General features: G+C 56.9%; 3 protein-coding genes across 7 annotated transcripts in view; all 3 read left to right on the top strand.

Annotated features, from left to right (window-relative positions):
- The first annotated feature begins 1628 nt into the window (after positions 1-1628).
- PRMT1 (protein arginine methyltransferase 1) lies at positions 1629-12932 on the top strand. Of its 4 annotated transcripts, none has more exons than XM_023182306.2 (11): positions 1629-1920; positions 4455-4508; positions 5074-5175; positions 6496-6651; positions 6781-6844; positions 8469-8611; positions 9288-9375; positions 9455-9570; positions 10663-10813; positions 11171-11292; positions 12647-12932. In XM_023182306.2, exons 1-11 carry the CDS (start codon positions 1885-1887, stop codon positions 12728-12730), a joined length of 1116 nt encoding a protein of 371 aa, XP_023038074.1. In that variant the 5' UTR covers positions 1629-1884; the 3' UTR covers positions 12731-12932. The 4 variants fall into 4 exon arrangements, with proteins under 4 accessions (XP_023038074.1, XP_023038075.1, XP_023038077.1 ...); XM_023182309.1 differs by having other exon boundaries at positions 1846-1920; positions 4455-4824; XM_023182307.1 differs by lacking the exon at positions 4455-4508 and having other exon boundaries at positions 1651-1920.
- A 606-nt stretch (positions 12933-13538) lies between these two features.
- ADM5 (adrenomedullin 5 (putative)) lies at positions 13539-15137 on the top strand. The gene is given in 3 exon segments (XM_026448368.1): positions 13539-14479; positions 14675-14761; positions 14763-15137. Coding segments are annotated over 3 exon segments (498 nt in total). The 5' UTR covers positions 13539-14363; the 3' UTR covers positions 15058-15137.
- Positions 15138-15460: 323 nt separating this feature from the next.
- CPT1C (carnitine palmitoyltransferase 1C) overlaps positions 15461-22636 on the top strand; it is a 21385-nt gene continuing 14209 nt past the window's right edge. Inside the window, exons 1-4 of one of the 2 annotated variants that reach the window (XM_026448366.1) lie at positions 15461-15565; positions 16239-16349; positions 16720-16874; positions 21699-21838. In XM_026448366.1, coding sequence (XP_026304151.1) covers positions 15532-15565; positions 16239-16349; positions 16720-16874; positions 21699-21838 — 440 coding nt within the window. In that variant the 5' untranslated portion in view covers positions 15461-15531. Of the gene's footprint in view, positions 15566-16238; positions 16350-16719; positions 16875-21698; positions 21839-22636 lie in introns of those variants that run through there. The other variant, XM_026448367.1, reaches the window with a different exon arrangement.

Genomic DNA, 22636 nt, shown 5'->3' with positions numbered 1-22636 from the left:
CCTGAGGAGCTGGGACTACAGGCGCCCGCCACCTCGCCCGGCTAGTTTTTTGTATTTTTAGTAGAGATGGGGTTTCACCGTGTTAGCCAGGATGGTCTCGAACTCCTGACCTCGTGATCCACCCGTCTCGGCCTCCCAAAGTGCTGGGATTACAGGCTTGAGCCACCGCGCCCGGCCTACCCGGCAATTTTCGTTTTTTTAGTAGAGACGGGGTTTCACCATATTGGCCAGGCTGGTCTCGAACTCCTCACCTTGTGATCCGTCCACCTAGGCGTCCCAAAGTGCTGAGATTACAGGCGTGAGTCACCGCGCCCGGCCTAATTTTTTTTCTTTTTTTTTTGAGACTAGAGTCTGTCGCTCCGGCTGGAGTGCAGTGGCTCGATCTCGGCTCACTGCAAGCTCCACCTCCTAGGTTCACGCCATCCTCCTGCCTCAGCCTCCCGAGTAGCTGGGACTACAGGCGCACGCCGCCACGCCCGGCTAATGTTTTGTATTTTTAGTAGAGACGGGGTTTCACCATGTTAGCCAAGATGGTCTCGATCTCCTGACCTTGTGATCCGCCCGCCTCGGCCTCCCAAAGTGCTGGAATTACAGGCATAAGCCACCGCGCCGGGCCGCCCGGCCTAATTTTTATATTTTTAATAGAAATGGGCGTTTCACCATGTTGCCCAGACTGGTCTCGAACTCCTGACCTCAAGTGATCCGCCCGCCTCCGCCTCCCAAAGTGCTGGGATTACAGGCGTGAGCCATTGCGCCCGAATCCTATTGGAAATTTTTAAGTCTCAGGCGTTTGCCAGCGGCACGCCAGAGAGTATAGCCTGCGCCGAGGCCCAGAAACCAAAGAGCGAGCTCATTCCGGGATTGGAGAGGAGTGTGAGCGGAGGGAAGCAGAGGGATCAGAGAGAGGAGGGGCAGGACCCACGCATTCGGCCCTTTGCATTCAGCCTCATTCAACTAGGAACCTTCCCTGCAAATCAAGCAAAGCTTCCCGGAGGAAGTGGTGCCTAAGCTGCGCTGTGATTCTCGTTTAGCAGCGGACCAGACAAAGAGAGGTGGGCGTTCCTGGCAGGGGGAGGGACTCGGCAAAAACCAAGTGCCTTGAGAGGGGTTGATGGGTTTAAAAAACTTGGAATGATTATGTCAAGGGCTAGGGATTTAATGTGTTGACTACGGACTCCTATTCCTCACTTGCTTGGGGACCCGCCATTCCTCTCTCTGGGCCTCTCACTGATTCAGTTTTTCCCCCAGATAATGAGCACAAGCTCCCTTTTTCCTCCAGACTCCCCCCGGGTTGGGAGGATCCACCGAGTGGATTAGGAGTGATCGTTCCTTTGAGCCAATCGTTGGTGCCTGAAGCCCCGCCTTCTTCCCCACCCGTGGGCCAATTGTCGTGTTCTCCTTGAGACCGGCCGCTTGGCGAGGGTGAAAGGCCGCGTGACGTCACTTCCGGATAAACCAATGGCAGCGATTAAGAGGCGGGTCGTTTTGGTGATGGACAGTTGTTTCAAGACGCCCCTTTAGCGCGGGGCTCCCCGGGAAGCTTTGAGGCGGTGCTGGGGGTAAAGGGGCGGGCATTCCTGGTGGATTTTGCCCAATCACCAGTCGCGCTTCTTGCAATAGACGGGCAGTTTTCCCCATCCCGGGTCGACTTGAGGGGGCGGGATTCTGGACGCCAGAGTTGGCAAACCCCTGACCTATGATGGACGTATTCTCCAGCCAATTATCAGACGGTATTCTCAGACGGGCCGCCTCCATTGCCAATGAAATCTTCCAGCGGGGTCGCGGTAGGCGGGCCGTGGACCCTCTGGTATAAGGCGGTCCCGGGGGAGTGAGGAGAAAGGGGGGGGGTCTTGGCGGCTGGAGGAGGAGTAGTTGCGGGTGAAGATGGCGGCAGCCGAGGCCGCGAACTGCATCATGGAGGTGAGCGCTTGGAGCGCCGCCGTGGGCGGGGGGCGGCTTTGGGTCGATGTTTCACGCCTCTGTGGTGGGGAAAGGGCTCTAAGTTGGCGACATGGGGTTGGAGGTCCCCCGCCGCACACGGGGGCGCCGCACGCTCCACATCCGGGGATATCGTTTGAGGTGACGGCTCCCTAGCTTTCAAGGGCCTTCGGCATCCGGCCTAGCGGAGGGTCTTATGCCCCCTCCCACGTGGAGGAGGGCTGGGGGCGCTTCCGGCCAGGCCCCCACGTGGCCGCGGCGCGGTGGGTGGGGAGGGGGTGTGCCGAGTCCGGTGGCCCGGCGGGCTCCACGTGCGGGACAAAGGCCCCGCCCCCGGCCGGGGAGGGGCGCCCGGGGGGGCGGGGAGGGGGTCCGACCCTCCTGAGGCCCCCAGCCCTCCTCCCCAGAGATCTGGGCACACGTCGTGGGATGTGATGGACCTGGGGCCCTCCACGATGTAGAGAGTCTTTTCGGAGGAGCATTGCTTCTCAGCCCTTTACAACCTCCTTCCGAGCTCCAGAGGCATCTGTTGGGATATCGGCCCTGGATTTGTGCGTTCTGGGTTAGGGACTGGAGGAAAACCAAGAATGGGGCCCCCCTGACCCCATTTCCCCTCCCAGAGTTCTCCCCCTCACCCAGGGCTTTAGGTGTTGGGGGATGGGGCATGCCCCTGTGACCTCCCTCTGGGTGGTGGTGGGGCATCTAGATGGCGATTTTCCCATTAATAGGCGCCGTGCACCCCCTTGTGGCCATTTCTGGGTGTGTGGGAGGGACATCTTTTTCCTGGGGCGTGTCCTGAAGCCCACCTCCCGTCGGATTTCTTCCTGGCGGGCGGAGGGAGGAGGGTACGTCCGCTGGGAAGGAGTTGTGGGAAATACGTAGGCTGAGAGCTTTACCCTCTGCTGGAGCCCTTTATCTCTCCTGGGCCTTTGTGAGGGCGGGAGATGACCTCCCCCTTCCTGAAGCCCTGTGTAGGGGTCCTGAGCCCCGGGGTCCTGAGGGTGGGTGCCTGAAATGGTTTCAAGTGAGGTTTGGTTCTCGTGCAGCCATGTGGGGAGGTTTCAGTCTTGCGTTTCAAGCCCTTGGGCGGTAGTTTTCAGTGGTGTTGATAAATGGGCCCCAGCGGGAAACCCCCTCAGCACCTTTCTTATAGGCATCCCCGCTGGCTTGGGAGAGCTGTGGGGAGGGTGCTTGGAGCCTAGTAGGTCATGGCCCGTGACGTGGCCCTTCTTGGAGTGGTCACATCTGGAAGAGATGTAATCTGATGGGGCCTCTGTCCTTCCACCCCTTTACCCATGGCATTGGCTGGAGGAGCAGGTCAGCTCTCAGCTGTCAGGATGCAGCTCTCAGGGGTCACTGTAATGACTTCGCACCCTCCTGGCTGTCTCCTGCACCTAGGGCTCTAGTGGTGGAGGAAATAACTTTCCCAGAGGTGTAAGGCTTGGCCGCACCTAGAAGTCTTCAGGGCCTGGGATGGGTGTCTGAATGGGGGCGATGGGCTGACTCCCCAAGCTACTTTTTTTTTTTTTTTTTTTTTTTGAGACGGAGTCTTAATCTGTCACCCAGGCTGGAGTGCAATGGCTTGATCTCGGCTCATTGCAACCTCCGCTTCCTGGGTTCAAGCGATTCTCCTGCCTCAGCCTCTTGAATAGCTGGGATTACAGGCACCTGCCACCAGGCCCAGCTAATTTTTGTATTTTTAGTAGAGATGGGGATTCGCCATGTTGGTCAGCCTGGTCTCAAACTCCTGACCTAAAGTGACCCACCCGCCTCTGCCTCCCAAAGTGCTGGGATTACAGGTGTGAGCCACCGCGCCCCCAAGCCACTTCCTGGAGCCCGCTCATTCTTCAGAGGGTCCAGGAGCTGCCCATCCTCCATGGGACCCTACCTTCGTGGGCAGAGGGTCCTAAGGGAGAGGGTTGGTTCCAGCTGTTTTTGTTTGGGGCTCCTGAGTCCAAGGCAGGAGCTGGGGGTTGGGGTACTAGCTCTGGGGAAGTGCCCGTGTGCCACACCTCTATTCTGGAATCCTCTCAGACATGAGACTGGTTTGCAGAGGTGGCAAACCCTGCCAGCCTCGTTCCCTCCTGCTATTCATGGCACCCTGGGATAGGGGTGTGTGTGTCAGGAAGTGTCACCTAATCTGGGGGAGATTAGGTGATGAGAGGGAGCGACAGCTGGCGGTGGTGGGTGCCAGTTCCCCTGGCCTGGATGGGGGAGGTGTGTGGTCAGCTGCCTGTCCAGAGAGGGGCAACGTGGGGGCAGGCCACCATCTCTCCAGCCACAGCTGGGATAGGAGACCCCCTTTCTTCTCCCCTCATTCTTCCCATCCCTTTCTTAAACACCCCACCTCATTACTTGCCCTCTTTGCCACCACTCCCCGCCAAGAAGGAGAATTGCTGGAAACCCACCCCCCACCATCACCCCCCCCACCCCCCGCCAGAGCCCAGGTCCCCGCACCCAGCCCTCCCGCAGCCACTCCCAGTAGCTAATCCTTTCTCCCTGTTACTCTCTCCTAGAATTTTGTAGCCACCTTGGCTAATGGGATGAGCCTCCAGCCGCCTCTTGAAGAAGTAAATATCCTTTTGTGAGACCCCTTCCCACCCCAACCTCCACATCAATATATTTTGCCACACATCTGGCCCTTTCTTGAGGTCTAACCATACCCCTCTTGCTTCAAACCAGTTTACTCCAGGCCCCCAAACACTTAGTAGCAACCCCTCCAGGTTCACAGCCCCCGCTGGCCTCCCCCAGTATCTCGGCTACTTCCTTAACTCCACCTCCAACCCCCCCCCTTTGCCCTTCCCTGTGTCTGCCCCCATTTTCCTTCCCCTCCCCTCCCCAGCTGTGGGCTGAGCTAGAGACGGGGGCAGAGAGACTGGAGAGATGGTAGGCATGGCTGAGGTATCGGGGTGCTCCCCTGGATGGTGCTCTGTGGGGGTCTTGGAAGTGGAAAATGGGGTTGTTAGGTTTTGGGGTTCCTGGGGGGGCAAGATGGCAGGCGGGGGCTGTAGGGTTGTAATGGTATGATTTTGGGGGGTTCTATACTACTGTTCAGGGAAAAGTAGGGACCTGGAGGTTTAAAAGACTGTGGGGAGCCCCCAGATCTGACCCATGATCCCATCGGCCCCCTCCCAGGTGTCCTGTGGCCAGGCGGAAAGCAGCGAGAAGCCCAATGCTGAGGACATGACATCCAAAGATTACTACTTTGACTCCTACGCCCACTTTGGCATCCACGAGGTCAGTGGGGACAGCCCCCAAGGCCCCAATCTTAAAGGGGTTAAATGTTGGGGAAGGGGTGGAACCTGTTTTCCCACGCATGCGCACTGCTTCCCCTGGCAGCAGGCCGCCCCTCTACCCCTCTGCTGCGCACCCCTTAGGGTCGCCTCGCCAAGTCGTTGCCTTGGAGACCGAGGTTAGCCTGAATCTCTGCAGGGGCCTCTCAGCGATGGCTGGGGTAGGAGCACGCATGCGTGCTTGGGGCCTTAGGCAGAGGTCGGGCAGGGCCCACGGTCTCTGCCGCCCTCTAGTGACCGGCGGTGGGACTGCTCCCGGCCTGACAGCTTCTGCACCCTTGAGATCTGAAATCTGCACCCTTGAGATTCTGAAATCCCAGAACGAAGCAGGAGTGGCATTCTAAGGCATTTTCTTTTCCCCCTGAGGCCTTTTTCATAAAATTATGGCAAAATATGCATAAAATTGCCATTTTTCATATTTAGAGACAGGGTCTCGCTCTGTCTCCCAGGTTAGAGTGCATTGGTACAATTGTGGCTCACCGCAGCCTCGACCTCCCCAGCTCAGGTGTTCCCCCCACTTCCGCTTTTGGAGTAGCTGGGACCACAGGCGTGCGCCACCACTCCCAGCTGATGTTCTTATTTTTCTGTAGAGATAGTCTTGCCTTGTTGCCCAGGCTGGTCTCAAACTCTTGGGCTCAAGTGATCCTCCAGCTTTGGCATCCTGAGGTCCTGGGATTACAGGCGTGAGCCTCTGCCTCCAGCCTGAGGACTTGTAAAAGTCAGGGTTCACTGGTTCTTAGGTGGCAGTGGTGAAGTCTGGCCAAGATGGGAGTTTAGTTCATCTAATCTGATTTTTTAAAAAGGGAAACTGGCTGGGCATGGTGGCTCACGCCTGTAATCACAGCACTTTAGGGGACCGAGGTGGGTGGATCACCTGAGGTCAGGAGTTCAAGACCAGCCTGGGCAATATGGTGAAATCCCATCTCTGTGAAAAATACAAAAATTAGCCAGGCATGGCGGTGTGCACCTGTAATCAAAACTACTCGGGAGGCTGAGGCAGGAGAATCGCTCGAACCCAGGAGGCAGAGGTTGCAGTGAGCTGAGATTGCACCACTGCACTCCAGCCTGGGCAACAGAGTGAGATTCCGTCTCAAAAAATAAAATAAAATGAAAAGAAATAATTGAATAAATAAAACAGGGAAACTGAGGTGCATGGAAGGAAGCAAGAGGGCCGAGTTCTGGCCCTCTGAGCTCTCAGGACACACTGTTCTCCAGCTGGGAATGTGGGGCCCCTCACGGCGTCTCTGTGCCATTCTTCCCTCAGGAGATGTTGAAGGACGAGGTGCGTACCCTCACGTACCGCAACTCCATGTTTCACAACCGGCACCTCTTCAAGGACAAGGTGGTGCTGGACGTCGGCTCGGGCACCGGCATCCTCTGCATGTTCGCCGCCAAGGCCGGGGCCCGCAAGGTCATTGGGGTGAGTCTCCGGGGCTTCCAGGCAGGGCCAGGCCTGAGGAATGGAGGGGGCCCATCAGGGCTCAGGGATGGGACGGAGGGGATGGGGGCAGCGGATAGGTCTCACTCTCCCTTCTTCCTGGGCCCTCAGATCGAGTGTTCCAGTATCTCTGATTATGCGGTGAAGATCGTCAAAGCCAACAAGTTAGACCATGGTAAGCCCAGAAAGAGGATGGGTTTATGGGAGTGGAGGGGGTGATACGCCGCTTCCCCAGGGCCCCCTGAAGAGCAGTGGAGTCTACGGATGGCCACAGATTCAGCGACTCCCCACCCATGGTCTTCTGGGCTGCTGGCCGCCTGAGAATCTGAGTGTCAAAATCACAAGCTTAGCGCCTCCGTCTTAAAATTAGGGCGAGAAGCACTCTCTAGTTTCTTGAATGAGTAATGGAGTCACGTGGTTGGCCACTGTTCTCACAGCGAGAAGCCTGCCCTGTTTCCCAGCTGCCCTCCTCTGAGTTTAACCAACACTAACTTCTAGAGATGTCTGGACCTGCAAACACATACATACGTAAATGTGTTTACATTCGCGCGCATAATTTTCACGCCAGTAGCATTTCATACCAGCTTCTTGCCCTTGGCTTCTTAAACACCTGTTTGTCATGTCGTTTAACACTTTCCAGTATGTTGCGGCATCCACTCTTTTCCGTGACCACCATTGTAGGTACATCCCAGCATTTTTTTTTTTGAGACGGAGTCTTGCTCTGTCACCCAGGCTGGAGTGCAGTGGCCGGATCTCAGCTCACTGCAAGCTCCGCCTCCCGGATTCACGCCATTCTCCTGCCTTAGCCTCCCAAGTATCTGGGACTACAGGCGCCCGCCACCATGCCTGACTAATTTTTTTGTATTTTTAGTAGAGACGGGGTTTCACCATGTTAGTCAGGATGGCCTCGATCTCCTGACCTCGTGATCCACCTACCTCGGCTTCCCAAAGTGCTGGGATTACAGGAGTGAAATTTTTTTTTTTTTGTATTTTTTTAGTTGAGACGTGGTTTCACCATGTTGGCCAGGCTGGTCTTGAACTCCTTACCTCAGGTGATCTGCCCACCTTGGCCTCCCAAAGTGCTGAGATTGGGGGATTTTTTAAAAGAGATTATTATAATGAACGCCCAAGTCCATTTGAAGCAAATTCCCACTGTGATGTAATTTTCCTGGTAAATGTGTTTGCATGTGTCTTATCTAATAGATAAGGCTGTTTTGAGAACGAGACCATGCTGTTACTTATTATATCAAGCCTGCCCAGTTAAAAACAAAATCGTGACTGGGCACGGTGGCTCACGCCTGTAATCCCAGCACTTTGGGAGGCCAAGGTGGGCGGATCACGAGGTCAGGAGATCGAGACCATCCTGGCTAACACGGTGAAACCTTGTCTCTACTAAAAATACAAAAAAAATGAGCCTGGTGTGGTGGTGGGCCCCTGTAGTCCCAGCTATTTGGGAGGCTGAGGCAGGAGAATGGTGTGAACCCGGGAGGCGGAGCTTGCAGTGAGCCCAGATCGCGCCACTGCACTCCAGCCTGGGCGACAGAGCGAGACTCTGTCTCAAAAAAAAAAAAAAAAAAAATCATTACGTTGCCTGATACCCAGTTCACATAAAATTTCTGCTCCTGCCTCAAAAATGTCCAGAGCCATGTATGAATTTTAAAACCCAGTTAAGAGGGTTCATGGCTTCTGCTCACCGAGTTCTCGGAACTGAGTGGGGACCCCAGGCTGTAGCCCCCGGGGGAGGGGAGGTGAGGGGAAGCCTCCTGGGGGCTGACGTGGCCGCCCTTGTCGGCCCGCAGTGGTGACCATCATCAAGGGGAAGGTGGAGGAGGTGGAGCTCCCAGTGGAGAAGGTGGACATCATCATCAGCGAGTGGATGGGCTACTGCCTCTTCTACGAGTCCATGCTCAACACCGTGCTGTATGCCCGGGACAAGTGGCTGGTGAGGCCCCAGCGGGACGGGTGCAGCTCGCGTGGGCTAGGGGCCAGAAGCACTCCATTTTTCGCACAGACAGGACTTACTCTAGGGGAGTGGCTGCAAGGTGTTAGAAGGCCACAGCCCGAGCCAGGTGTGACAGACCCTGGTGGGAGATGGTGCGATGTGGGGGGAGGTTGTAGGAACCGGAAAACCGTAGCAGGGCAACAGCCCAGGTGCTCCGGCCCCAGCAGGCCTCGCCGGGAGAGGTGAGGTGGCCGAGAGCTGGATGAAGCATGTGGAGGGGCGGCCAGGGCCGGTGTTCCTTGCTGCGTGTGGAGCAGCAGGGAGGCCCGTGTGGAAGGAGGGTCTAGAACGGCAGCAGGAGGAGCAGTGGAGGTGAGGGGTGACAGGGCATGTGCAGATTTTGTGGGGCCTTATGGGACCCCGTGCGACTTTGCTTTTCCTCTCAGAGCAGCCAGGGAGGGTCTGAGGATCCCTAGAACCTCGAGGGACAGGAGCTGACTGAGGTGCCCCTGGGTGCCCTCTGGTGGCCGTGTGGGAAATAGACCGGGGGTGAGGGGTGAGTGCTGCTGCGACATGAGGGTGGCTTAGACCAGGGCAGAAGGTCACATCTCTGGGGCAAGAGTCAGGGCAGCGTTGCCAGGCCCCACCCTTCATGCCTCGCCCTGCCCCTCTGCAGGCTCCCGACGGCCTCATCTTCCCGGACCGGGCCACGCTGTATGTGACGGCCATCGAGGACCGGCAGTACAAAGACTACAAGATCCACTGTGAGCGCGGCCCGGGAGCGGGCGGGTGGGCCCCGGGTGGGCTGCTGCGGGCTCACCCCCTCCCTGCCTGCGTCCCCAGGGTGGGAGAACGTGTATGGCTTCGACATGTCTTGCATCAAAGATGTGGCCATCAAGGAGCCCCTGGTGGATGTGGTGGACCCCAAACAGCTGGTCACCAACGCCTGCCTCATAAAGGTGAGGGGGTGGGCATGGCCAGGTGCCCCCTGGGTTGAAACCAAAGAGAGGCCATCACCTGGCCCTGGCATGGGACTTTGGGGCCCAGAGTGTTGGCCTGAGGTCTCAGAGCCTGACCTGCCAGCCAGAGGTGGTGCTAGAGGCCCAGGAAAGACCCTTCGTCCTTTAAACATCTTTGTGAGCGCTGCTGTGAGAACCGTGCTTGGCACTTGGTGTCTGGCAGAGGACACACCCGAAGCTGGCAGCTAAAGCCCACAGCCCGGACACGGGAAGGCAGGACCCAGTGCGATGAGCGGGTGCACACACTGCAGAAGAGCAGGGGGCCAGGCTGGGATCCGAGATGTGCCTGTGGTTGCAGCTACTCAGGAGGCTGAGGCGGGAGGATCTCTTGGGCCTGGGAGTTAAGGCTGCAGTGAGCTGTAATCACATCCCTGCACTCCAGCCTTGGTGACAGTGTTTTGTTTTGTTTTTAGCTTTTTTTAACTTCTGAGACCCTGTTAAAAAAAAAAAATACGGCAACGAGTATTTGTTGAGCTGGGATGTGTGAGCCGGGTGAAGCTGGGCGGTTGGCCGGGGGTTCCTGTGGGGAGGAGGATGTTGTTGAGTGGGAATGGAGAGGAGACTGGAGGGACAGGGACCCCACCCAGGCCACCCTCCTGAGAACCAGGGGAACTGGTACAGGGTTTTTGGTTGGCGTTTGGATGGCCGTTTGAAGCCATCATGCTGGTGGACTTGTGAAGGGGTCGGGGAGAGGGTGGAGCATGGAGAGGGTGGAGTGGGGTGCCTGCATTCCAGGAGGTCTGGCCAGGTGGGGTCGGGGCGGGGTGGGCTCTGGACAGAGTTAGGGGGGCGCCGCCAGGTTCGGGTGTGGGAGAGAAGGGAGCAGAGAATCTGGGCTCAAACCCAGGCGGTTTATTGGGAGCCGGACAGGCAGGATGAGGAGTGAATGAGGAGCCGAGGCTGGTGCCAGTAAGGGAGGGCCAGCAGGAAGGGGACAGTGAGGTCACAGGCCCTCTGGGAGCTTGAGGCAGGGAGGAGGGGATGAAGCGAGGTGGGGACACATGCCGGAGCTCCCCCTCTCCTGTCCCGCAGGAGGTGGACATCTACACCGTCAAGGTGGAAGACCTGACCTTCACCTCCCCGTTCTGCCTGCAAGTGAAGCGGAATGACTACGTGCACGCCCTGGTGGCCTACTTCAACATCGAGTTCACGCGCTGCCACAAGAGGACCGGCTTCTCCACCAGTGAGGCGGGGCCCGCGGGGCTGGGGCCTGTTCCTGAGCCAGGGCCGAGGGGCACCCACATAGTGGAGGGGGTGACAGAAACAGGCAGAGGGAGCCATGGGGACACGTGTGTTCCAGCGTGAGCTCTGCCATGTGGCAGTCACGTGGCCTTCGGCAAGTGACCTGAGTGTGCAGTGCCTCAGTTTCCTCATCCACAAAAGGCTGACATGGTCCCTGTCTCCAAAGCTCAATGACAGGGAGGTGACTCACGGACAGCAGTCCCGTCAGCTGTCATGGGGGTGGGCATTCCACCAGAGGGAACACAAGACTGGGGCCGGGGCAGCAGGCCGAGGCCAGCTGACCCGCCCGCGCCCCCAGGCCCCGAGTCCCCGTACACGCACTGGAAGCAGACGGTGTTCTACATGGAGGACTACCTGACCGTGAAGACGGGCGAGGAGATCTTCGGCACCATCGGCATGCGGCCCAACGCCAAGAACAATGTGAGGCTCTGGGCAGCTGGCCAGGAGGGCGGCAGCCAGGGTGGGGAGCGTGGATGGGGGCAGCTGGCAGGGGCGAGTGCCTCTACCTGTTCCCGGGTCCCTGAGCCCCTCAGCCCCACGCCTGTCTACACAGCAGATTTCTTAGCATTTACCGGAAGATGGGCCTGGGGACCCAGGCCAAAGCCCTGTCCTCCTGGTGCTTCCAGTCTACACAAGGGGATCAGTGACATGGTGATGCCAGTTGGAGGTGACCTCTGTCAGGCTGGGAGCAGGGCAGACAGGTGTTGGCGTGGGTGAGCTCCAGGGCAAGAGGCGGCCCCCGGTAGAGTGCACAGGGTTTCCGAGCCCAGGTGGGAGGCATGAGGGGGAGAAAGGCAGCTTTTTGTTTTCCGCTCCCCCTTTTTCCTCCTGAGCACCTGGGAGGAGCTGCCATCACCTGAGATCAGGGGGTTTCCAGGGGAGCTGGGGGGGGCTTCTGGGAGAGAAGGTCTGGGCAGAGAGAGGACCAGTGTGGCGGGTTGGAGCAGGCAGGAGGATGGAAGGCCTGGAGCCTGGAGTCACCAGGAGTGGTCTGGGCTGGAAAAGTGGGTCCCGGCCCATGGGTGCGAGGGTGGGTGGCACTCAGGGCAGTCATGGAATGTGGACCCCGGGACGCCCTCGAGCCTGCGACAGCAGCAGTTGTCAGCTGGGCAGTTTCAGTGCCCCCCCCCCCCACAGAGGACGTTTGTCACCATCTGTGGAAACATTTGTGGTTGTCACTCTGGAGAAGGGGTGTTCCTGGCATCTGGTATGTAGGGGCCAGGGGGCTGGTAAACGTCCTGCAACCACAGGACCGCCCCCTGCAGAGACTCATGTGGCCCCTGGGACCTTGGCGCTAGCTGGAAACAGATACTGGAGAGGGAGGAGTCGTCCTCGGGGCTGTTGGCAACTTGATCCCCTCTTCATGTGCTGGAGGGTGGGGGGGTCTTCCGGGAGGCCTGGGAGGAGAAGTGGAGACAGCAGGCTGGGCCACCGCGTTTCACTGGAGCGTCTGCCTGAGAAGTGGGCTTGGGAGAGGGTTTCTTTTTTATGAGAGAAGCAATCACTGCGTTGCTGATGGCAAACGTCTTGATGGAGAAATCCAAGGGCAAGGGATAGCAGCCAGGCTCTGCTCCGGAGTGAACCTAGTGGGCTTGAGGGTGTCCACGTGGCGCTGCCCCTTGACAGGGTCAGGGCAGCTGCTAGGGTGGGACCAGCAGTTGGGGTCTGCAGTGTGGAGATGGGCAGGAAGCTGGAACCCAGCGCATGGCCTACCTGCACCCCCTGCCACCACCTCCTGGTGGGTTCCGCCCTCACGCCCGCCCTCTCCCCACAGCGGGACCTGGACTTCACCATCGACCTGGACTTCAAGGGCCAGCTGTGCGAGCTGTCCTGCTCCACTGACTACCGGATGCGCTGAGGCCCGGCTCTCCCGCCCTGAACGGGCCCAGGGGCTGAGCGTTCCAAAGCGGTTTCGGGGCTCCCCCTTCCTCTCCCTCCTTCCCACAGAAGGGGGTTTTAGGGGCCTGGGCTGGGGGGATGGGGAGGGCACATCGTGACTGTGTTTTTCATAACTTATGTTTTTATATGGTTGCATTTACGCCAATAAATCCTCAGCTGGGGTCTGGTTCCATTTCCTGGGGGCAAAGGAGGTTTGGGGTTCCCTTCGCAGGTGCTGAGATGCCAGCCTGAGCAGTGGGGGGACCGGCCTTGGAGCCTGCTGGTGGCTGCCATTCTGTGGATCTGTGTCGCTAGGCCTCTTGCTCCGCTTCCTTAGTTCCTTCTCAGGCTCCCTCCCCTCCACGGCTCTCTCTCAGGCTCCCTCCCCTCCAGCTCTCTCTCAGGGTCTGTCCCCTCCTCGCCTGTCTCAGGCTCCCTCCCCTCCACGGCTCTCTCTCAGGCTCCCTCCCCCCCACGGCTCTCTCTCAGGGTCTTTGTCCAACTCTTCATCCCCTCCTGGGTCTGCGTCCCTCCCCTCTGCGGTGCCCGTGCGTCCTCCTGCCTGGTGGGGGATGGGGTTGGCGTTCCAGCACAGCCAGCCCTCAAGTTTCCCAGAACAGTCTCCCCACCTTCCCCCAACACTCACATTGTACCTCTCTGGCTGTTTTTTCCTGTTTGGGTCCCTCCAAGGCCCAACTGTGCCCAGCCCTCTGCAGCCGGGGACACTGAGTGGGTTGGGGGTGTATGTTGGGGAGGATAGAATTTCTTGTGGGGGTGTGGCCCTGCTTCCTGCCTTAGCATGGCTTGGGGCTTAGGGCTGGGGACTTGCCCTCCATGGAGGTCAGTGGGAGTTGCAGCTCGAAGGTGGCAGGGCCTACCCATCTTACAGAGGCGAAGACGAGGCCCCTCTGCCTCTGCTGCAGGCGTGGAGTCTGCACCCACCCTTCCACCTTCAGAGCCTGGCCATGGGGTCCTGGGTCCCCACAACACTGTGCATTAGACCTGGTTAACCCAGGACACCCTCCACATTGACACAGCCCTGGCTACACCTGCTTCAGTGCATCTGGAGCCCTCACTGGCGGGTGCCTGACACCTCGGCCTTGTTTTCTAAAGGAGGGGCGCTTCTTAAGTGTGTGTGTGGTCTCCCTCGCTCCACACCCTCCAGTGCATGCGCACTCATCCTGCATTGCCTGGCCCCCCGAGGTTCCAGGGTCTCTAAACAGCTTCCTGAAGATGAGGATGGGGTGAGGGTGAGGTCACATCTACAACCGGAGCCAGCGCTTCTCTGCCTCCACCCCTTTTCGTAGAATCCTGCTGCTTAGCTCTACCTGTGGGTGTCATCGGCCCCGCCCCATTTCCCCATGCTTTAAGGTGGATGAGTCGCCACAGACCTCCCAGGGGGATAGAGAGCGCTGGTGTGACCTGCACACCCAGTGAGGGCTCTGGAACCGTGGTGCGTGAAGCTGGGACCCGGGTTCGAATCCTGCCCCTCTGGTGTGGTGTGGCCTTTTCCCACAGACTTTTGGCCTCAGTGTTCCCTGCCTGGGAAGTGGGGACTGGCCCTGGCTCCTGGCTCCAGAGCCGCACCCAGAGGCAATCAGCCCGGCGCCCGAATGGGGTCGTGTGGCTGCAACTCCGGGCCAGGGATCCTGGCCCTCCCTGCCCACATCCTCATCCTGCTGTTGCTCCTCGCCTTCTCCCCCCGGGGAGATCCGGATACTGCAGCCAGGTGAGAAACCTCGGTGGCAGCAGGGACGGGGCAGGAGGGAGACGGTAAAGGGCGCGCGCCCCCTCCCGGCCGCGGAACGGCCAGGTGATCTGTAAGTGCTCCCCGCTGGTCTTGGAGTCCTTGGGTGCCCACCTCCATCAAGCCCCATCTCTCAATTCGGTTTGAACCCGGTTTTCTCCCACGCTCCCTCTCCAGGCGAGGCCAGCACCAGGTCCCCCAGCACCGCGGTCACGTCTGTTACCTGGGCGTATGCCGGACCCACCACCTGGCGGAGATCATATTCGCTCTGCCTCCACCAAGGAGCCCTCAGGGAAGGCCAGCCGCGAGCCCCAGGACCCCTACAGCTATGGGCGCCGCCGGTGGCGCGAGGCGGAAGCCCGGCTCCGTTCCCAGGACTCCGGCCTGCAGCGAGGGGGCCAGCGCAGTGCCCAGCTCGCTGGGTGACCCCGGGCACGGCTCGTCCCCTCGTCGGCTTCAGTTTGCCTATCCGTATATTGGACCTTCTATCCCACGTTTCTTCTCCCCTAACTCCAGCCCCTGAAACCGTCTTCCCCAGTCCCTCCCCGGGCGGTGACTAGGTTGGACCCAGGAGCACAAGGGACCAGGCTTGGACGAAGAACACTGATGCCCAAAGCCGAATAAACGAGAGTTCCGTGTTTCAGTCTCTGCTTCTCTGTACCTATTTCGACCTCTTAGTCGGGGCTGGGTCTCTAATACACCTTTCTCCATTATCCATGCTGCTTCTCCCTCACGGAAGTCCCACTGTCTACCTTGAATCCAACCCGCTGTAGCGCCTCCTTCTTGCCACCTCAATCCATGCACCTTCCGTGGGTGGTTTTGGTGGGCCCTCCTTACCGCCAAACATCCCTCCTCCCTCCCTGGCGTGAAAGGGCTGAGATTTGCCCCGGCACCCTACGCGCCTGACGTTACAATGCACCTAGGGGTGGGCTGTGGCCTCCCAGCTGAGCCTTCTTCCTCGAAGAGACAGGAGACTAAGAGACAATGCGCCGAGTGAGGAGCCCAGAAACCCGAGTTCCGGAAAGCTGCGCAGAATGCAAGCGGCCAAATGGTGGAGAATCTGGCCGGGTAAGAGGAGACAGAGGACTGGGGATCGAACGGATGGAGGGGATTGGACGCCGTGGCTCTAAGGGGGCGGGGATAGAACGCGGGGATTGGAAGCAGGCGGGGATAAAACCCGGACCTGAATACCCGGCTAGGGACACTAGAGACAGGAATCCGGGTTTCTGGGTGACGGTGATCTGGGAGTGGGCAGGACTCCAAAGGCCCGTCGACCCGGTGGTGAACTCCTTGTACTGGGATTGGACATACGCAAGCGGGAGATTTGGGGCCGGTGCTCAAAATCCGGGCGCGGGGGTGGACTCGGGTTTGGACCCCAGGATCCGATCAGCCGACCCCTGATTCAACGTGGTAAGTATTGGACCCCAGGGGCTCGGGCTCCTGCGGGGGCTGGAGTCCTGTGTCTAGGGTTGGGCGTGCAAGCCTCTCCATCACTTGTCCTCGACGCTCGCCTCCGCTCACAGTCTCAGCATCCCAGGCTGCGAGGCATGCGCAGTGGGTGCTTCCTTCCCCATCCTCTCCAGCCCGGGCAGGGGGAGGGGACGCTGGGCCACCTCAGAGCCGATGAATTTATAGACACCACCCCCCTTGCCTCGGCATGAGAAGCGGAAATGGGGTGGACAGCATCAATATCTAATAGGTGTTTGTTTCATATGGGTCTAAAACTAATGTTTTTCTCAAGACCCCGCAACTCAGCCTGGACCAGTTTCCCTCCTCCACCCACCCCCGAATCTTCAGAGTCCTGTATTAGGGGGGAGGGCACTGCCCCCGCACCATGTTCTTGGCAGAGCAGGTAAAGGGGTTGACGCGAGCTATCCCTCTGGCCTCTCTATGCGTTCCCAGAGGCCCCGAATTGACGTCCTTCCCTCAAAACCTCCGGGTCTATAAACCAGGACCCTCAAGACCCCTCAGGTGCTTAGAGAAGGATGAGCTAGTCCTGGGTCGGCGCAAAGAGGCAGCTGGAGGCTGAGGGATGAGGGGCTGGGGCCTGGGCTTCAGGGTCTGAGGGAGGAGGGGCTGGGGGCCTGGACTACTGGATCTGAGGGAGGAGGGACTGGGGCCTGGACTACTGGGTATGAAGGAGGAGGGGCTGGGAGCCTGGACTCCTGAGTCTGAGGGAGGAGGGGCTGGGGGCCTGAAGAGTGACTCTGCCCGACTCCCAGGGCTCCAGCGTGACATGGCTGAAGCGCACCAGGCCGTGGGCTTCCGACCCTCGCTGACCTCGGACGGGGCTGAAGTGGAACTCAGTGCCCCTGTGCTGCAGGAGATCTACCTCTCTGGCCTGCGCTCCTGGAAAAGGCATCTCTCACGTTTCTGGGTGAGGCGTGCTGCTTGTTGGTTTCCTTCCGGGGATCCAGGTTTCTGCTTCCTGGATGTCTGAGGCTCACTTCCGGCATTTCAGTTGGTCCGTTTCTGGGAGCCTATCACCACTTTTTCTGGGAATTTCGATGTCTGCTCCCGGGACCCCTTTAGTTATTTCTCCGTGGCTCACTTCCGGGATCCACAGCCTCACCTGCTGTGAACTTCTGTTCACTTCTTTCACACGAGGAGAACTGGGCCCCCAAAAACTACCCACTTTCAGTTTCTAGAACTCCATATCCTTACCTTATGGTGAAATTCTCATTTCTCCCTTTCATCGCAAGCTTCTTTTGTTGTTGTTGTTGTTGTTTTTGAGACAGAGTCTCGCTCTGTCACCCAGGCTGGAGTGCAGTGGCACAAACTTGGCTCACTGCAACCTCTGCCTCCTGGGTTCAAGCAGTTCCCTGCCTCAGCCTCACGAGTAGCTGGGATTACAGGCACCCACCACCACGCCCGGCTAATTTTTGCATTTTTAGTAGAGATGGGGTTTCACCATGTTGGCCAGGCAGGTCTTGAAGTTGCGACCTTGTGATCCACCCACCTCGGCCTCCCAAAGTGTTGGCCAGGCTGGTCTTGAACTCCTGACCTCAGGTAATCCGCCCGCCTCGGCCTCCAAAGTGCTGGGATTACAGGCGTGAGCCACTGTGCCCAGCCTGTTTTTTTCTGAAACAAAGTCTCGCTGTGTCACCCAAGCTGGAGTGCAGTGGCACAATCTCTCCCAGCTCACTGCAACCTCTGCCTCTTGGATTCGAGTGATTCTCCTGCCTCAGCACCCCCAGGTAGATGGGATTGCAGGTGCCCGTCACCATGCCCAGCTAATTTTTGTACTTTTAGTAGAGAAGGGGTTTCACCATGTTGGCCAGGCTTGTCTTGAACTCTTGACCTCAGGTGATCCGCCCACCTCAGCCTCCCAAAGTGCTGGGATTATCTCCAGCTTTTTTTTTTTTTTGAGACAGAGTCTTGCTCTGTCTCCCAGGCTGGAGTGCAGTGGCACGATCTCGGCTCACTGAAGCCTCCACCTCCTGGGTTCAAGCGATTTTCCTGCCTCAGCCTTCTGAGTAGCTGGGACTACAGGTGTGCACCATGATGCCGGCTAATTTTTGTGTTTTTAGTAGAGACAGGGTTTCACCATGTTGGCCAGGCTGGTCTCGAATTCCTGACCTCAGTGATCTGCCTCCCAAAGATTATAGGCATGAGCCACTGCGCCTGGCCCAAACTCCTGCCCTTCGTCCCTTTCTACAATGCCCATGCCCAATGTATAACCAGCACCCATGTCTGTCCCAGAGTTCCTGGTTCTAGAACTCTTACACTGTCTCCATACAGGGCCTCCCCCTTGTCACATCCTCTGTGTGTGAATTGGGGTCTTGAACACCTGTGGGGTTGGGACTGAGTTTGAATCCTGACTCCACTGCTTAGCAGCTGTGTCATCTTGGGCAAGCACCTCTCTTGGAGTTGCAGTTTCCCTTTGTGGAAAACATTGGTGTTGACAGCACCTCCCTCACAGGATAGCCTTGAAGACTAAATTAATTCTTTTTTTTTTTTTGAGACGGAGTCTCTGTCGCCCAGGCTGGAGTGCAGTGGCGTGATCTCCACTCACTGCAAGCTCCGTCCCCCGGGTTCTCGCCATTCTCCTGCCTCAGCCTCCCGTGTAGCTGGGACTACAGGCGCCCGCCACCATGCCCGACTAACTTTTTGTATTTTTAGTAGAGATGGGGTTTCACAGTGTTAGCCAGGATGGTCTTGATCTCCTGACCTTGAGATCCACCTGTCTCGGCCTCCCAAAGTGCTGGGATTACAGGTGTAAGCCACCACGCCCGGCCTAAATTAATTCTTTTATGTCCTGGCCCATGGCGAGGTCTGGGTGTTAGCTTCTCATATTGTTCTTCATTCACCATATATTTATGGGGCATCTGGTAAGGGCCTGGCTCTCTTTAGCATGGAGAACACAGCAGAGATCTACAGATGGAATCACTCCTCACTCCGGGGGCTCACAGCTTTAATCCCAGCACTTTGGGAGGCTGAGGCAGGAGGATCGCTTGAACCCAGGAGCTGGAGACCAGCCTGGGCAACCTAGGGAGATCCCATCTCTATTGAAAAAATAAAGACAGGCAGGGCGTAGTGGCTCACACCTGTAATCCCAACACTTTGGGAGGCTGAGGCAGACAGATCATGAGGTCAGGAGGGCGAGACCATCCTGGCTAACACGGTGAAACCCCGTCTCTACTAAAAATACAAAAAATTAGCTGGGCATCGTGGCAGGTGCCTGTAGTCCCAGCTACTTGGGAGGCTGAGGCAGGAGAATGGCGTGAACCCAGGAGGCAGAGCTTGCAGTGACCCGAGATCACCCCACTGCACTCCAGCCGGGGCGAAAAAGCAAGACTCCGTCTCAAAAAAAAAAAAAAAACAAAAACAAACGTGGCCATCCTTTTCCTTTGTTTAAATACATACATACACAGATACATATATTTATAGACCTACAAATATATACATGCACACACATACTTGTGTGTGGTAAAATTGCATGGAGAAAAATGCATTTGTTTTTTTTGAGACAGATTTTGTTCTTGTTGCCCAGGCTGGAGTGCAATGGCATGATCTTGGCTCACTGCAATTTCCGCCTCCCGGGTTCAAGTGATTCTCCTGCCTCAGCCTCCCAAGTAGCTGAGATTACAGGCACCCACCACCACACCCCGCTAATTTTTGATATTTTTAGTAGAGACAGGGTTTCACCATGTTGGCGAGGCTGGTCTTGAACTCCTGATGTCAGGTGATCCACCCGCCTTGGCCTCTCAGAGTGCTGGGATTACAGGTATGAGCCACTGCTGATCTCTGCTCACTGCAATCTCTGCCTCCCGGGTTCAAGCGATTGTCCTGCCTCAGCCTCCCGAGTAGGTAGGACTACAAGTGTGTGCCACCACGTAAAGCTAATTTTGTATTTTTAGTAGAGACGATGTTTCACCATGTTGTCCAGGATGGCCTCTACTCTATCTCTTGACCTCGTGATCTGCCCGCCTCAGCCTCCCAAAGCACTGGGATTACAGGCATGAGCCATCGCACCTGGCCTTTTTTTTTTTTTTGAAATGGAGTCTCGCTTTGTCGCCCAGGCTGGAGTGCAATGGCAGGATCTTGGCTCACTGCAATCTCCACCTCCCGGATTCAAGCGATTTTTCTGCCTCGGCCTCTTGAGTAGCTGGGATTATAGGTGCCCACCACTGTGCCTGGCAATTTTTGTATTTTTAGTAGAGATTGGGTTTTGCCACGTTGGCCAGGCTGGTCTCGAACTCCTGACCTCAGATGATCCACCCGCCTCGGCCTCCCAAAGTACTGGGATTACAGGCATGGGCTACTGCGCCTGGCCAAACCCCAGTGTTGTCATTTGTAAAATGAGGTCATGTTAGTACTTAATTAACACAGTTTGGGGAGAATTTAAATTGTTAATCCTTGTAAATGGCACCTGGAATGTAGTAAGTGCTCATTAAATGTTAGTTCTCTCTCTCAGGCTTCCAAAGGAGTTTAGTTGGTAACCCAGTGCTGTTGTTCATTCCTCATTGATTCCATGATCTGGTACTTCTAGAAGGCCTTACTGAGCTCCAGACCCTGCTCTGAACAGTGATCATTTTGCTTTTTTTTTATTTTTGGAGACAGACTCTCGCTCATTTGCCCACGCTGGAGTGCAGTGGTGCGATCTCGGCTCACTGCAAACCCTCCTGGGTTCACGCCATTCTCCTGCCTCAGCCTCCTGAGTAGCTGGGACTACAGGCGCCCACCACTATGCCCGGCTAATTTTTTTTTTGTATTTTTAGTAGAGACGGGGTTTCACCGTGTTAGCCAGGATGGTCTCGATCTCCTGACCTCATGATCTGCCTGTCTCAGCCTCCCAAAATGCTGGGATTACAGGCGTGAGCCACCGCACCCGACTTTTTTTGTTTTTTTTTTTTTTTTTTGAGACAGGGTCTTACTTACTTTGTTACCCAGGCCGGAATGTCACCATCACAGCTCACTTCATCCCTGAATTCCTGGGCTCAAGTGATCCTCCTGCTTCAGCCTTCCAAGTAGCTGGGACTAAGGTGTGTGCCGCCGTGCCTGGCTTTTTTTTTTTTTTTTTTTTTTTTGAGACAGAGTCTTGTCCTGTCACCCAGGCTGGAGTGCAGTAACGTAATCTTGGATCACTGCAACCTCTGCCTCCCAGGCTCAAGCGATTCTCATGCCCCAGTCTCCCAAGTAGCTGGGATTACAGGCACCCGCCACCACGCCCAGCTAATTTTTGTATTTTTATTAGAGACGGATTTCACCATGTTGTCCCGGCCAGTCTTGAACTCCTGGCCTCAAGTGATCCATCCGCTTCAGGCTCCCAAAGTGTTAGGATTACAGGCGTGAGCCACTGCTGGTCTTGAACTCCTGTGCTCAAGGGATTCTCCTCCTTGACCTCCCAAAGTGCTGAGTTTACAGGAGTGAACCACCACACCTGGCCTTTTCTGCCTTTGACAACCTCCCCTTGGAAGTCTTGCCTCAGAATATCCTCCTCCAGGGAACCCTCCCTGATGCCCTCGAACTATAACTTGCCAACACAGGGCTCCTCCTGTTTCTTGCCCTATAGCAATTAATACTTACTTCATTCAGGACTGACCTTCCTAAGGGCAAGACCTGGATCTCTCTGTTCCCTACTAGATCTTGAGCATCCAGCTCAGGGCTCAACACACACTGGGTGCTCAGTAATGTTTGAGGATGGCACAGAACAGAGGAGAGGGCAGATGATTGAATGGATGCCCTTTCCTCCCCACAGAATGACTTTCTCACCGGTGTGTTTCCTGCCAGCCCCCTCAGTTGGCTTTTCCTCTTCAGTGCCATCCAGCTTGCCTGGTTCCTCCAGCTGGATCCTTCCTTAGGACTGATGGAGAAGATCAAAGAGTTGCTGCCCGACTGGTGAGGTTCCCCCACTCCAGCCCAGTAACCCCCAATCACTCTCCCTCCACCCAGTAAGTTCTTCTGTCATTGTGTACCTGCTAAAGAAAAGTTACCTCTGAGACTTACTTTGGGTCAGATTAATAAAGGTATAGCATGAAGAAAAAGGAGCTGAGGCTGGGCGCAGTGGCTCACCCCTGTAATCCCAGCACATTGGGCATTGGGAGGCCAAGGTGGGTGTATCACTTGAGGTCAGGAGTTCAAGACCAGCCTGGCCAACATGGTGAAATCCCATCTCTACTAAAAATACAAAAAAGGAGCTGGGCATGGAGGCAGGCACCTGAAATCCCAGCTACTAGGGAGGCTGAGGCAGGAGAATCGCTTGAACCCGGGAGGTGGAGGTTTTAGTGAGCTGAGATCGGGCCATTGTACTCCAGCTTGGGCGACAAGAGCGAAACTCCATCTCAAAAAAAAAAAAAAAATAGTGCGAGCTTTGCTGGGCACAGTGGCTCATGCCTGTAATCCCAGCACTTAGGGAGGCCAAAGCAGGAGGATCACTTGAGCCCAGGAGTTTGAGACCAACCTAAGCAACATGGTGAAACCCCCTCTCTACTAAAAATACAAAAAATTAGCCAAGTGTGGTGTCACTCACCTGTGGTCCTGGCTACCCAGGAGGCTGAGGTGGGAGGATCACCTGAGCCCAGGAGGTTGAGGCTGCAGTGAGCTGAGATCATGCCACTGCATTGCAGCCTGGGCAACAGAGTGACACCCTGTCTTAAGAAAAAGAGAAAAGCCGGGCGCGGTGGCTCAAGCCTGTAA

Source organism: Piliocolobus tephrosceles, chromosome 21 (genome assembly GCF_002776525.5).
Source record: "Piliocolobus tephrosceles isolate RC106 chromosome 21, ASM277652v3, whole genome shotgun sequence".
Lineage (NCBI taxonomy): Eukaryota > Metazoa > Chordata > Mammalia > Primates > Cercopithecidae > Piliocolobus > Piliocolobus tephrosceles.
The sequence above is the reverse complement of the archived record's forward strand: the minus strand, read 5'-3'. Positions and strand labels throughout refer to the sequence as shown.